This window comes from Perissodus microlepis, chromosome 3 (genome assembly GCF_051167445.1).
Source record: "Perissodus microlepis isolate ML-2025 ecotype Zambia chromosome 3, ASM5116744v1, whole genome shotgun sequence".
Lineage (NCBI taxonomy): Eukaryota > Metazoa > Chordata > Actinopteri > Cichliformes > Cichlidae > Perissodus > Perissodus microlepis.
In genome coordinates, this window is record NC_140463.1 from 43816311 (window position 1) to 43831120 (window position 14810).

General features: G+C 39.8%; 4 protein-coding genes across 4 annotated transcripts; 2 read left to right on the top strand and 2 right to left on the bottom strand.

Moving 5' to 3' along the window:
• The first annotated feature begins 195 nt into the window (after positions 1-195).
• LOC146391648 (ubiquitin thioesterase OTUB1-like) lies at positions 196-5636 on the top strand. The gene is made up of 7 exons (XM_084924590.1): positions 196-316; positions 2266-2327; positions 2733-2831; positions 2959-3077; positions 3325-3409; positions 4656-4850; positions 5044-5636. Exons 1-7 carry the CDS (start codon positions 235-237, stop codon positions 5239-5241), a joined length of 840 nt encoding a protein of 279 aa, XP_084780716.1. The 5' UTR covers positions 196-234; the 3' UTR covers positions 5242-5636.
• Positions 5637-5726: 90 nt separating this feature from the next.
• Positions 5727-7696, top strand: cskmt (citrate synthase lysine methyltransferase). The gene is made up of 2 exons (XM_084924592.1): positions 5727-6286; positions 6975-7696. Exons 1-2 carry the CDS (start codon positions 6208-6210, stop codon positions 7649-7651), a joined length of 756 nt encoding a protein of 251 aa, XP_084780718.1. The 5' UTR covers positions 5727-6207; the 3' UTR covers positions 7652-7696.
• Positions 7697-9319: 1623 nt separating this feature from the next.
• Positions 9320-11242, bottom strand: LOC146391650 (ependymin-like). Its single transcript, XM_084924595.1, has 6 exons — positions 10950-11242; positions 10748-10782; positions 10479-10613; positions 10202-10394; positions 9957-10044; positions 9320-9721 (listed from the first exon to the last, which is right to left on the bottom strand). The coding sequence occupies exons 1-6, from the start codon at positions 11062-11064 to the stop codon at positions 9598-9600; spliced, it is 690 nt and encodes a 229-aa protein (XP_084780721.1). The 5' UTR covers positions 11065-11242; the 3' UTR covers positions 9320-9597.
• Positions 11243-11628: 386 nt separating this feature from the next.
• LOC146391651 (ependymin-like) lies at positions 11629-14089 on the bottom strand. The gene is made up of 6 exons (XM_084918984.1): positions 13935-14089; positions 13765-13799; positions 13056-13190; positions 12408-12594; positions 12233-12320; positions 11629-12134 (listed from the first exon to the last, which is right to left on the bottom strand). The coding sequence occupies exons 1-6, from the start codon at positions 13999-14001 to the stop codon at positions 12005-12007; spliced, it is 642 nt and encodes a 213-aa protein (XP_084775110.1). The 5' UTR covers positions 14002-14089; the 3' UTR covers positions 11629-12004.
• Positions 14090-14810: the final 721 nt, after the last annotated feature.

Consider the following 14810-nt stretch of genomic DNA (forward strand, 5'->3'; position numbering starts at 1 on the left):
AATATGGTATAATACTGTAATTATATAAATAAATGCATCATTTTCTGTTAAAACGTCAGCCAATGGAATGTACTGGAAGCCTCGTACGACGCTTTAGCTTTGTTAACAAAGTCATTATTCATGCGAAAAGGTTGCCCACCAACTAAATGAATGAATGAATGAATGAATAAATAAATAAATAAGTAAATAAAGTAAGTTTACCGTTGGCCTGCGCTCGGAAGTGTGCGACGAGTGATGTCATGCGGAGGGAGGAAACCGATCTCAACAGCTAAGATGGCGGAGGAGCAGCAAGAGTCATCACAGGGAGAGATGGAGGGTGAGAGAAACAGTTACACCAACAAATGTCAAGCAAAGTGCGCTGTCATTTCTCTTCTAAACAAAGCTCTTATTCACACGAGCATCTGTAAAGCGTTTCAGCCGTTACCTCCTCCGTGCTGAATCTGGCTGATGTGCAGCGGTGAGGGGCACACAGAGGCCAGAGCTTCTGGGCTAACGTTAGCTAGCTGCCACTGCTACACAAAGAAAAAAAAAGCTTGTTTAGTTAATGTCAGGGCAGCAGTGAGTGACAGTTCCAGAGGTTTTGACTTTTGGAAATGCTTAAAACGTGTACTTAATATTAAAGAAAAGACGTCGTATTTTTAGTTTGTAAAACTGCGACTGTCGTCGTGGCTAAAATTTGTTTTGTTTTCGCACAAGTCGCGCTAGCCAAGTTTAGCTGACTGACGTTAGCTTGTAGGTTAACTTGTTTTCATGTTAAATGCTGACCAAGGGCTAAATGCGCTCTTGTTTGCTTATTGGTGTCGGCAGGTGATGAAAACGGAAAGGGGAAGTGTGTCTTTGTCAATTGATTTATTCCAGATTTTATTACATTTTGTTTACATGCAGCTGTCTGGCATTATAACAAAATCAGTGGTTTCGCCAGTGAGAAGGAAAACACCGAGCTAAAAGGGCTTTTTGACAAAAGACAAACCTTTAAAGCAAAACGACATGTTGGACCTGGCGCCGTTACTTTTATTAAGAAACTAGTTCCTTACCTACACTGTATTACGGGTAATCGAGTTTATTTATTTATTTATTTTTACATCCAAGATAATGTAGTCGCATTTAATTGTGATTGCTAAATCCAAGCTAGGCATTTTTAAAAATATCCTAGAATAACCAAGTAATATAAAGTTATTTCAGTTTTAGTCCCTGGCTTGTTCGGGTATTACATTGTCACACAGCATTGCAGGTGCAATGCAGGTACACTGACAGTGTCACTAGGTCACATCTGCTTAAACACACCAATTGTAAAAGTGAATGCAGTCAGAGATGGCCCAAATAGGCTTGTTCTGAATCCCATCCAATACCGATACCTTAGCTTTGCTATCTGCTAATACTGACTAGCGATAGGATACCAGTTTTAAATGAATAATCTATATCAATGTGAGCAAGAGACTGGAAAGTATTCTTTTATGTTTCAGGAAACACTAGACTCAACTTAAAACATTTCCTAACTTTGAAAAAACTAAAAAGGAATAAATAAATATAATTCTATACAATTTTTGGTATTTCTTAGTGAAATAAAAGAAAACAGCCCTAGGATACACGTGGCAAAGTAAACACAGAGCAACACAGAAATGAATCGAATGGGCTGGCTCGTTATCACTGATAGCCGGTCCAGTTTTCACGGTTGGTATCTGATCAATATCCAATCCAAATATTGAATGTGTGCAACAGTTGTTTTCCTAGTAGCAAATGCTTGCATCCTAACTTTCTGAAACACTAAAAGCTGGAACTAGCTTTCAGTTCGTACTTTTTTCAATTTTTTCATTTTTTTAAAACCACAGATCTGGGCAGTAGATCACATTAGGGTCCCTCTACTAAAGACGTTAACCCTAATCAGTTTTTAAACATTAGAGTTTTCTCGGACTAGCATCCTTTGACGAAACATTAACACCTCCATACAGCTTGCACAGTTTGGGAAGATGGAGTTGTGCTTTGATACTGTAGATGTTTGTAGGGCAGTTTCAGTCTCAGTTTCAGAACTGTTACAGTGCTATTGTCTGTATATAGCACCATAAATGCTACTACATTTATGGTATTGTAAATCTAAAGTACACACCTTGCATCACTGGAACACTGCGGTTTCAAATAGTGCTTCTAGTCTGATGTGCAGTTAAAATCTCAATGCCACAGCTTTACCATCCTCCATGTCGGCCAGTATGTCATTTAAGTACTGCTCTACTCCTGAAGCCTCTTAAATATGTCACCCTTGTCTTACAGGAGTGAACTGCCTAGCATATGATGAGGCCATAATTGCTCAACAGGACCGGATTCAGCAGGAGGTAAGAAAGCCTTTAGTTTGGACAGCAAAAAGAAATAAAGATGACTTCGCGTTATTCTTGGGATCCGGATGAGCAAATTTCCACATTCCACTGTCTTTATTTATTTATTTTTTTCACAGTTACAACTTCAGAAATCTCAGATGACATGTGGACAGGGCTATAAAAGCATCACTTGCACTCTGAACACAAATGAGATGCATTTCTTTGAGAATCTATCTGTGCAGTAATTACACCGACCTTGACCTGTAACAGGTTTTATGTGCACAGCTGTGAGCTTATGATTAGCATAAAAAGAAACGTCACTAATGCATAATCACTGACATACTGTTTAATAAAAAGTCTAAAAACAAGTATTGAGATGGATTGCAATGACTAATTTGCAATTTTGTGTCTGTGGTTGTGCAGATAGCCAACAGTAACCCTTTAGTGTCAGACAGACAGGACCTGTCGGTGCTGCAGAGCGAGTACGCTGAGGATGACACGGTTTATCAGCTCAAGATCAAGGTCAGTCAGAGCGCAGCACCTCTCAGGTTACTGCAGCCACATGTCAATCCAAAGTTTCTCTGTTTAAATTCGCAAAAACTGTTTTGGATCTGGTCTTACAGATTTTTTAAAATTATTGTTATTACAGGACCTGCACAAAAAATACTCGTACATTCGCAAGACGCGACCAGATGGAAACTGTTTCTACAGAGCCTTTGGCTTTGCACATCTCGAGTCCCTGCTAGATGACAGCAAAGAACTTCAGAGGTGAGTGCCAGAGTGGTTACTGTGTGTGCTCTGCTGGCTGTTAGTGTCTATACTCAAATTCACACTTCATCATCATCTCAGACGATTTAAATGCGTTCTGCTGCTGTTCTGTCTGTTCATCGGATGTATGAGTGTGTGTGAGCAGTACACTGTGTTCTGTTTTCAATATTTTAAAATTTGGATAAGCACATAGGCGGCTGTAATATTTACAATTTTTACTTTTTAAATACACATTTTGTCTCATCAGGTTCAAAGCAGTTGCAGCTAAAAGTAAACTGGATCTGGTTAACGAAGGTTTCACTGAGTTTACTATTGAAGATTTTCACAATACTGTGAGTATTCTGGCAAACCTAAATGACTGTTTTTGTGCAGTTGCTGCAAATGCAAATGGATGCCATCTAGTTAGATACATTTGTTTTATTGTCTGTTTTTTTTTTTTTGCATTGTTGCTGTAAATAAGCTTAAAAAAAGAGGTGTAAAACCCTCAACCTGACTGACAGCATATCATTTGTTATGTTGGTTAACCCTTTAAGATCTACCATAGAACCAATTCCGCCAGAGCTTATATTATATTTTTTACATGCTGTGGAGCCATTTTTGGGAGCATTTCAAGTTGCTATACATCAATACAACCATTATAGCCTAAATTTTAATAATATGTCTGCATTAAGTGCATAGTAATTACATAAATTGTAAAAAAGTGCAATAAACTACAAAAAAATTGAAAATCGTTTTTGTTTTTTAACATATATTTCTAGTTAGAGAAATTTAAGAGGCTTATCCCTCAAAACTGTAAATACAAAACAGTTGCACAAAATAGTTTACAACAACAGGAAATTTATTTTGAGTGTCTTCATAGTTTTATTTTTGAAATACACCAATACACTGCAGGAAAAACGAAAATAAATATTATAGTGCAAATTTGCAAAAAAGCAGCATCTGCATCAAAATAAACTATTTCCAGCAGTTCAATATGAGTCCTAAGCATCCCAGAAACGACACAGAAAGTCATAAAGTCAAACATAACTTTTAAAAACACCAGTATAGGCCATCATGAGGCCTTGATGGTAAAAAACTACATTTCCGCGAAAATGACGTCACTTCCGGTTTCGGGCAGGTCATGGCGGACATGCGATAGTTCACACTGATGGACGTAGGAAGTGTTACAAACAGCTGATCGGATCGGCAAAGCGTGTTTCTGGAATATTATGTTTTTGTTGCTGCAAGTGCTTTTTATGCAGTTTTTGCAAAGCTATATGTGGAAAGAAACTGTGACCTAGGACAAGCTGATGGCATAAGATGTAAGTACAACTCCTCCGGTTTCATATGCAAAAAAAATTATTGCGCTAGCTTACGTGGTTGCAGAGCTACCGGGATTTAAAAATAGTTACGCAAAACGGAGCGTGCCCGCTCTGACCGGTTTTAAAGGGTTAAGGTGCAAATGATTTTTCCTTATTGACTAGCCAATTTTAGATGGTCATCTGCCAGAGCACATGTTTTGGCCAGTTAAATAGAAAGTTGGCAAGCTGAGGCCTGAGTACATGAGTCTAAATATGTAAATCTTGTTTTTCTTGCTAGTTCATGGACCTGATTGAACTATGTGAGAAACAGCCGAGCCTGCAGGAGCTGCTGAGCTCCTTCAATGACCAGAACGTATCAGACTATGTGGTGGTGTACCTGCGGTTGCTCACCTCAGGCTACTTGCAGCGACAGCATACCTTCTTTCAGCATTTCATAGAGGGTGGGCGCACTGTCAAGGAGTTCTGCCAGCAGGTGAAGGTTTTCCCTACATAGATCATAGATCATTTTCCTGCTTTTAAATTTAAATATAATGTACATAACTGTTGAACTGTTATGACAGACATTATTGTGTAAAAGAGTACACTGTTTGCCATTCTGGTATAAAAAACACGTTTTATTGTCTGAAACTCGCACCTAATGTGCTTTTTTCTTCTCTTTTTCCAAGGAGGTAGAGCCAATGTCTAAAGAAAGTGACCACATTCACATCATCGCCTTAGCTCAGGCCTTGGACGTATCCATTCTGGTGGAGTATATGGATAGAGGAGAGGGAGGAACAGTCAATCACCACGTCTTTCCCGAAGGCGGAGACCCCCGCATCTTCCTCCTGTATAGACCTGGCCATTACGACATCTTGTACAAATAGCACTCCTGGCCACAGCCCATCTCATGCATCTCCTGCTGTGTGCCGCAGCAGCGCATTCAAGAAATCCTACCAGCAGCCATGCTGATGAAACATACATCTGTGTATGAGATTACACTCGTGTATTTGGAAAAAAAACGAAAAAGAGAGAGAAAATCACATTACTTGCCTCATTTGCCCTTCTTGCCCCAAACCCCCAAATTTACCTTCAGTCATGACAAAATGATTAAATTAAAAAAAAAAAATCTTTGGAAATATAGAAGTGACTCCAACCATTTAGAGTTGTACAGGGTTTTTTTTTCTTTTGTGGTTGTAAATGTTATCTACTTGCTTTGTTTGTTTCTTTTCCTTTGTTACACTGCGTTTCATTGAGTTTTATTAAAGCAATTTACATCTTATTTCTTGTGTCAGTATGATTTTTGTTTTTCAGTTAAATATTGAAAGTTGAGAATAGCGTTCTAAGTCTTTTTGTGTAAACAACACTGCACGTTGATGGATATTTGATGTCAGTACTGTGCTGCATCCATCTGTAGGAACCTGGTATAACCATACTTGAATTGAAAGCATTATTACATTATTCCTGCAGGTCAAATTAGAGGGAGAGGAGAAAGAAGAATATGGGACTATACAGTAATAAATTGTATATGACCTACAAGAGAAAACGTACATGTTAAAAGGTTTTTGGTTTCCTAGAAAGAGTTTGATATGTAGTTTTCAATATACAGATGTCAGTGATGTACATGGACAGCTGCTTTTTGACAGGATGGCGAAGTGGGTGTATGTTGTTTACGCTTGCACTCACACACATGCGCAGTTCCGTCACTGCAGCATAACCGAACCAAAGATCGTCTATAACGTAGCAAATACTTTGCTCTTTAGCATTTTATGGACGTTGAGTCCTGTTGGTACCAAGAAAAAATACCAAAGTGAGAACTCTTACGTTAAAGGTTAGAGTGAAACTAAGGCAAGATGTCTCCGTTTTTAAAGTCGTTTTTGTCCGGCAGAAGAGTTTTGGGGGCTTATTTGCGGTATCATTCTTCTCTAACTGGTATGTATAAACATGTTATATTTTTTTAATATCAGGCTAGCCTGACTGAAATGTGTTCATGACATTTCATGCTACACGTGACTGAAGACTAATGAGCTAACTAGCTACAACACCTTAGCCATTCACAGAGACGAAGGACTCTGCTGTAACGGGGGTGCAAGCTAGTGACGTATTCACTGAAAAAAGCAGTTGTACCACGAGGTAGTCCTATAGTACAGTCGGCTGCTAGTTTACACATTAAAGCCCATTAAAGGTCATCGTAGCTGTGTAGAAAGATGTGCTTTAAGTCTCTAATCATAGCCGCAGTGTGTATTCTAAACAATTGTGCAGACCCCCCCTCACTGTTATAGTTGGGGTGGGCAACACTTAGTCAAACACCTGTCAGTACAACATCATAAACTGCAGCTTCCGAAAAGCTGAACCAAACAGTAAAGCATGTTTATCACATGGATTTGACTGAAAGATTTTGTGCATCTTAACAACAATATCAGCAATGAATAAATGTATCTTATACACACTGCTGTTGTATAAACTTGGAAATCACATTAAAGTTGAGGGAACTTCCTCAAAAGAAACTATTAGTGTCTATTTATAACCTAAGAAAAGAGCTCAATCATGATCATGCTAAAATAACCGATGTTTTGTGTATTACTGATAACTCCTGTGTCTCATCTTTGTTTCACTGTAGCTGAACTGATTGAAAACATGGATAAGAAAGCAACCTGGGACCGCTTCTACACCGAGACCAGCAGCGGGAAAGCCACCTTCAAAAACTTTGAGTGGTTTTTTGGTTTCGATTCTGTCCGAGACTTCATCATGCCCCTCTTGCAAACTATGTCTCGCCCAAACGCTGCGCTCCAGGTGGTGGATATGGGCTGTGGTACGTCAGCACTGGGACCCTCTATCTACAGGCACTCTCCTGTCTCCGTCCAAGTCACTTGTGCTGACATTTCCCCCATAGCTGTCAAACTAATGCAGGAACACATTCAAGCTAAAGCCATTCAACCTCACAGCTGTTCTTCTCAAATTGAGTTCTTAGAGCTGGACTGCACACAGCTTGATAAACGCTTCAGTCCTAGTACTGTGGACCTTATAATTGACAAGGGGACCACTGATGCCTTGTTAAGGTCCAGGGAGGGGAAGCGAAATGCCAGCCTGGTCTTGAAGCAGTGTTTAAGGGTGTTGCGGAGTTCAGGGTCCTTGCTCCAGTTTTCTGATGAGGACCCTGACTCCAGGCTTATTTGGCTGGAGACGGCTGCACAGGATCCGGGAGTGATGACAGCAGATGTTGGGGTGCAGGAAGTTGGAGAGCTAAGGGGGATACATTACTACTGCTACCAGGTGACCCCTCACCCTGCTCTATAACTGTAACTTTTTACTCCAATAAATAAATAAAATAATACAACACAATTGTCATTAATATAATTCTTTCTTCTCATAAGACATAAGTAGAAATATTCCATGCTGTAGAATAACTTATATAGCATAGATATGGTATTATAATCTCTATGAGTAAACTATGTGTAATATCATCTCTGAACTGTAAATCAGTGTTTCATGTTTGAGTTGCATAGATTTGGAAGTCTCTCTCTTTCATTACTTGTCACACACTGCCATCTAGTGGCCAGCAGGCACCCAGCATCCAGGATTTCAATCCCATCCAGCAGAACACAACACTGTGATACAATTTGCATAGTAAATGTTCTCTATACTTACATCACACATATGCCTCTTTTAGAGAAATATTTAAAAGACATGCAGCTTAGTAGAGTAGAAACATTTCCAGGCCTGGAGACGGCAGTTTTAGGTACACGTTAGTAATGTTTAAAGTCCAGTAGTTTTGGGCGATCATATTATGGAAGTACTTCTATATATATATCTAACTTATATATAGAGAGATAAGTAGGCAAAGTTGTTGTGATGTTGTGGCAGTGTGTTTTCCAGGTGGCGACCACAACGCTCATTTCCTCTTTCTAAAAAGAAGAGTAGCTCTAGGTACAAAGTACCAAAGTTACAGTGCGCTACAATAGGGAAGAAAGAAAAGGGAAGAAAAAACATCAGCTAGACACATTAATGGTGTCCAATTAAATTAATATTTTTTGGCAGTGATGGATCTCCCGCATTCAGATATTATTTCTGATTTATTAATTCATGTTACTCAGATTTATTTATGAGAAATATCTAAATACCTGGCAGCTTTACATAATACATTACAAATGTCATTCGGTCATCTATTTTGTTCCACTTTTCCAATTCTAGTTTTTTGGGAGGGTGGGTGGGTGGAAAAGGTGTCTCTCTAACACAAACACAACCGCTCACACCTATGGGCAAAACAACCTAACCCCACTGACCCGCATGCCTCTGTGGGAAGAAGCTGGAGTACTCACACACAGAGAGAAACGCCACAAAGAAATGATGATGAGGGATGCTTGTTTGGAGGTAACAGTGTGCCTAAATTGCAAATGCATTATGAATTTCAACCTGTCAGGCAGTAGTCCCATGTATTTTTGAATCCTCCACCATCATACCAGTCTCCAAAAGACCGGACATGTCCACCTTAAACGACTTCAGGCCAGTGGCACTCACACCAATTGCCATGAAATGCCTCGAAAAACTGGTTCTCACACACATCAACCACATGGCCCAAGACACTGCCGATAGCCCTCAGTTTGCCTACCCCCCCAGTCAATCAGTGGATGACACGGTGTAGCAATACCCTTACACCATGCTCTGCAACATCTGGAAAGTAGCAGATTGTATGCCAATAGATTTATTTCTCGATTTGTCCAGTTTTGTTGTGGAAGGTGTGAGGTTAAAATATTCATTTGAAGTCTTCTTGAAGTGGGAATGACAAAATGCTTCTTCAGCTTCAGGATCTTCTTTGGTGTGATACTCCTGAACTTTGCCAACATGCCACCCAGTGGGACATACCAGTGGCCTTTAGTCTTTGCGTTGTTAGTCTGTGAGTATTGATTATTGCCACACTCCTACTGCAGTTTGTACAGATCAGTGAAAAAAGTATCAGGAACAAAGTATCAGGCTCGACTTTTCTGAATTTGTTTTTATTTTCTTACGACATAAATGTTAAAACACTAATTTAACCGATAAACTGTTGTGGGAAAATATCAAAAAAGAGAAACAGTGTGATTAAAAATAGATTTTAGAGGAAACGCTGCTCAATCTGATGAATATAAAATATGTATGAAAATACTCTGATTAAATATTAGCATGAATTTTAACCAAATGAAGCTTCTTTATGAATGGCAGCAATGCAGTTCAGTGAATCATCATTGTCACCACCATTTGTAAAATCATTCTTTAAACAAGCTGAGAAATGTTACTGGCTCGTCTTCATCCCCCTGCTCAGCATTCATGCAGAAAAATGGCGGGTTGAGTTTTTGGGGATCGACTAATCCAATGACATTGTTATAGAAGCTGAAAACCAGAAAAAAATGAAGCAAAATGAATCAGAGGATGCCAACAGTTTTCTTCAACCAGGATCACAGATTCTCAGAGACTTTAGAGTGTGAGAAAAAGGCAATGCCCTACTGAGGGACCCAGTTCAGTGTTTACTGGCAAATATTAAGGGAAAAAAACACAACGTGACAAATAGTTTTGGAAACATGCATTAAAGTTCTAGAACAATATTAAAAGCCTTCTGCCCACTGACCTGTTGACCACCCAGTCACCGCTGCTGGTGTGGTACAGAGTACTGACGGGGATGCATCCAAACTGGGTGACAGTGGTAAAGTACTTGGCTGCAGAAACAAGAAGTGGATCACATGGGAGCCGAGGCAGCGCAACCAGACAAGCAGGTTTGTTTGTGATCAACACAAGCTTATGTAAGAGAATGTCATGTGTTACAAACGAACACATGACTTTGCAATTTTTCGCTTTCATTTCCTCTTATTGTACCTGATCCCGTCTTCATCTTCTGCTCCCCGTACCAACTGTTGACCAGGACTCCCTGTCCAAGACCAGAGGAGGCGCCTAACACAACCTGGCCCATCAGGGTGGCATTTCTTGGAACTGCCAGCGGGTGGAAGTCAGGGCTCAGATGCTGCTTAGTGCATGTGCGGTTCTTGTTGTTTATTTTGTACATAACACCCTAGAGGACAGGGCACCATTACACAGTCATTTATGGTATCCAGGATAAACTTGAATGCAAATATTACTGCTGTGCCGTCGCTACCTCTCTGTACAGTAGAAGCACATCAAGGTGGTAGGTCTTATTGTCATAGAGTCCAAACTGTCTGAAGCGGATGCGCTCTCCCAGTCCATCATAGATGTACTTGGAGAATGCCAGCAGCTTCTGATTTGCAGTGGACTTTCAAACAGAGGCAAATGTTCGTCATTGCAGATTACTTCTCACAGATTACTCTGAATAACTAACAACTGCATTAAGTATCAGTTGTTATTGCAACACTCAAATGTAATAGAGGGATATGAGAGGAGACTTACCACAGACAGGCTTCCGCTCATCAGTGGTGGGTATCCTGTGAAAATTAAAGAAGGATTTTGGAGGATTTACACTACAGATGTGCTACATTGCTAACTTGGTCATTCTACACTGAAGCAAAAACAAATTGTCACCATCAGTTCTGATGCTAAAGCAAGAGAACTGCTGCATTTGGAGACATCTGAAGAAAGTTTGCGTACTCACTGCAATGCCGTGGTCTCTGAGCGAGACAGCCCACGGACAGGCACACAAGCAGGACGAGGACCTTCATGCTGTTCGATTGCAGATCTGAATGTTTTCCTCTGCAACAGCTGCTCATATGATACTGCTTCAAAAATATCACTTCCTTAAAAAACAAGCAGGTGATACTCCCATTCTGTTTTCGCTGCCAAGTTTTTTGTTTGTCATTTCTCAATACACCAGTTATGTGAGAATAAAAGTCAAGGGGAATGTCTTTTAATAGTAGAAACTGCGTTTTAGCTGTTTTGACCCCTAACTAACAAACCAAGGGGAGGAGCTAGAAGGCTGACTGAAGAGAAAGTTGAGAGGATAGACTGCATGTAGATGTAAAAAAGCAGCATTTGTAACCTTAACCACTCCCACCTCATATGTACACAAACTACTTTAATAAGCTAGAAACTATGTCTGCTGGTAAAGGTGACTAGTGTCACCTCTCTGGTGAACCAACCCAGAAAGCAAGTAACAACTGGAAACCAGCAAGGTGGGCATTAAACATAAAGATTTTTGATCCTCCAGGACTTTTTTTTTCTCCTGAAACGATTAGGTCAAATTAATATGGGTTTTTTTTTGGCGTCAATAGACAGATTTTGAGAATACATCCTTCTATACCTTTTCTCATGAAACAAGAAATACACCGCATGCATTCATGTGTTACATTTGTATTGATGAACGCAACATGTGGCCACAACACAGTGTTAGAAAATGGGAAGTAAGAAAAGCAAATATGACAGGCAATAACCTGTTACAAAAAAACAAAAAAACAAAACAAAACAAAACCAGATGATTTGTCGAACCGCTTTATCATTTTCTGCATGCCAAAAAGATTGCAAAGTTCATCCCGGTTAGAGATACACATAAAGAACAATGAGGCCAAACTTGTCTTCCATGTTTCAAACAGGAATACGGGGGAGACAGCATTTTACATGCAATTACATGCCATTCATTTTTATTTATATAATGCCAATTTACAACATTGGTGATCTCAGTGCACTGCGTAAGGTAAAAACCTGCCGAAGCCTTCACTGCAGCTTAAATAACAAGCTGGTGAAATCTTCAGGCTGCTCTCCATTCACCGTCATCTCTGTTGGGCAGAAGTCGGGGGGGTTGAGCTGACCGGGGTCAGAAATCCCAACGACGTTGTTGAAGAAGCTGGTGAGCACAAAGAAAGTGACACAGCTTTTACTTGGACGCACGCAAACGTATTTCATTCTACATTTTTCACACTATAGACTTGAGAGGAAACGAACCCTGTCACCATCCATCCATACTCTTGTGTCTGGTACATAGTGTTGACTGGAATGCATCCGAATTCAGTGAAGGTGGTCAGGTACCTTCCTGGAAGGACAGAGATGAAATGTGTCCATAAACAGAGTGCAGATAAACAGTCAGGATGACAGTTCTGAACATTAGATGCCAACTCACCTGTGTTTCCAGGAAGATTTCCAGTCCAGGTGTTGACCAGGAGTCCTTCACCGGGTCCAGATGAGCTGCCCAGGATGGCTTGGTCCACCAGAGTTGAATTTATTGGGATTTCCATAGGATGGAAGTCTGCCTTCAGAGGCTTTTTCTTGCATGTACGAGCTTTGTCGTCGATCTCATACATGGCAGCCTGGTGCATGAGTTGTGGGGTAAGAATGAGAATTTCTTTTGCTGTTACATACAATATGATTCAATCTAAAGAAGATGGTTATTTCAGTAACTTCTGTTTGCTGAAGATGGAAATAACAATCAAAACCTAGCACAGAAATAACATATATGGGTGCTCACACCCAAAATTATACCATAATATCTATTCTAATCAAGAGAAAGATGTGCTAACCTTAAACTAATTAAATATGCTGTCATTGTCAGGTTTTTTGTTTGTTTTTTAAAATATGGCCCGCTTTTTATTGCGTCAGTTGCACATGCTTACAAGTTCCCATTATATATAAAACATTAAGGAAAGAAAATACTTTCTTATAACATGTTGTGCTGTTGGCCTCATGCGTCTCCACTTCAGTAGAATCATATCAGCAGTGATTTGCACACTAAAACAAATATTTGAGACGTTCTTGTGTTTGCTTTGGTCACCTCTCTGAAGAGCAGCAGGGCGTCATAGGTGAACGACTTGTTCTGGTAGTTCCCCAGCTCCATGAGCCGGACCCTTTGTCCCCATGCATCGTACAGGTATTTGGCATAAACCCACAGCTTTTCATTCTGTGTGGACTGGAGAAACAGATTGCAAGATTGTTGACATCTTTCTCGTTCACACAGAATCTGAATGACAATTAAATGTGGTTGCACGTTTGGTTCAAGTACAACTTTCATTTTCTTTGTTTGCTTTCCACACTGTCAGGCATGCTCACTCGCCATAAACATCAATCAAAGCGTGCACTGAAGATGGTTAACGTAAGAGCAGCTACTGGACCTTGACCTGAGCACGGAAATGTCTGAACTTGTATCTCAACACAGCAAAGACTACCTCATTCCTAACTCTGACCAATATCAATTTGCTTACAGAACAAACAGATGGACAGAGGTTGTCATCTCCACTGCCCCTCATATTGCACTGTGTCCACATGCTCTTTCATCACATATCTATCCCAGATGCACTGGTTGACACACTTTTATTCTTCACACTTCTTCACTGTTCACCCAAACATGTTTGGGTGAACAGTGGGTAATATTTTATGTTTCAATCAAACATTGCTAATGCACAACAACAACAACAGAGGCTTCTTTCCCCCCTCATAATTAATAGCAATAGCAAAAGTTTTAAGTACACAAAGCATAAACTCACAACAGTGAGGGCTCCAGTCAGAAGGGGAGGGCTTTCTGCGTGAAATAAGAGAAAACAGAATTATTTATTAATATTTACAAGTCAGCAAGAGAAAACAGCAATGAGAACTCAACAGTGAGCTATCACTGTAACCACAACAGAGCTCGTCTCCGATTTCCTTTTTTACTTACTGCATGGGCGAGGTTTCTCTGCCAGGCAGCCTGCCAGCACGCACGCTAACACCACAAAGAGTTTCATCTTCAAGGAATCCGCAGACTTTCTCACAGGTAGTTGCGAAGTCTCTGTTGCTCTAGAGCCGCACTTCCTTATATATGCTGACAGATGACCAGACAGGCCTAGAGGCCTCCGGGTTTTATTTTCAACCAACATCTGAGGGCTGAAGTTCAGATTTGGGTGTCGTCAGGGTGAGGTCGCAGTGTAAGCCCATAAAAGGAAATATCTTTGTACATTAAAAGCTGGTTAATGTTTTTCAAGGGCAAGAGACTCATACAGCAGAGTGTGTGTAGACTGTAAATGCTTACAATTGTACAAATTCTGCAACCAAAGTGAAACATAACCCCATTATGACCACCTGCCTAATATTGTGTGATGCACTCTGTATCCTGACCAGTGTTGGTCAAGTTACTTGAAAAAAGTAATCAGTAACTAATTACTGATTACTTCCCCCAAAGAGTAATCCCGTTACTTTACTGATTACTTATTTTCAAAAGTAATTAATTACTTAGTTACTTAGTTACTTTTTAAAAACACGATTTACAACCTGAGTAGGTGATAAAGCGATAGATCTTTCAGCCCAATTCTACTTTTTCTACATAATCCATCATACAAAATGTAATCAAATGGAAAAGTCCCTTTTTAAAACTTGTTTTATTAGTTTTAATCTTTTAACTTTATGCATCAAGCAAAAATTTAATTATATGCAACATTCTCTGACTGGAAGAAATTTGTTTAATATTTAAACCTATTTTGTGCACATTCCAGCACATAATTTTTTTTTGTGTGTGTGTTTACACTCACTCTTTCAAATAGATGCAAGTAAAACACAG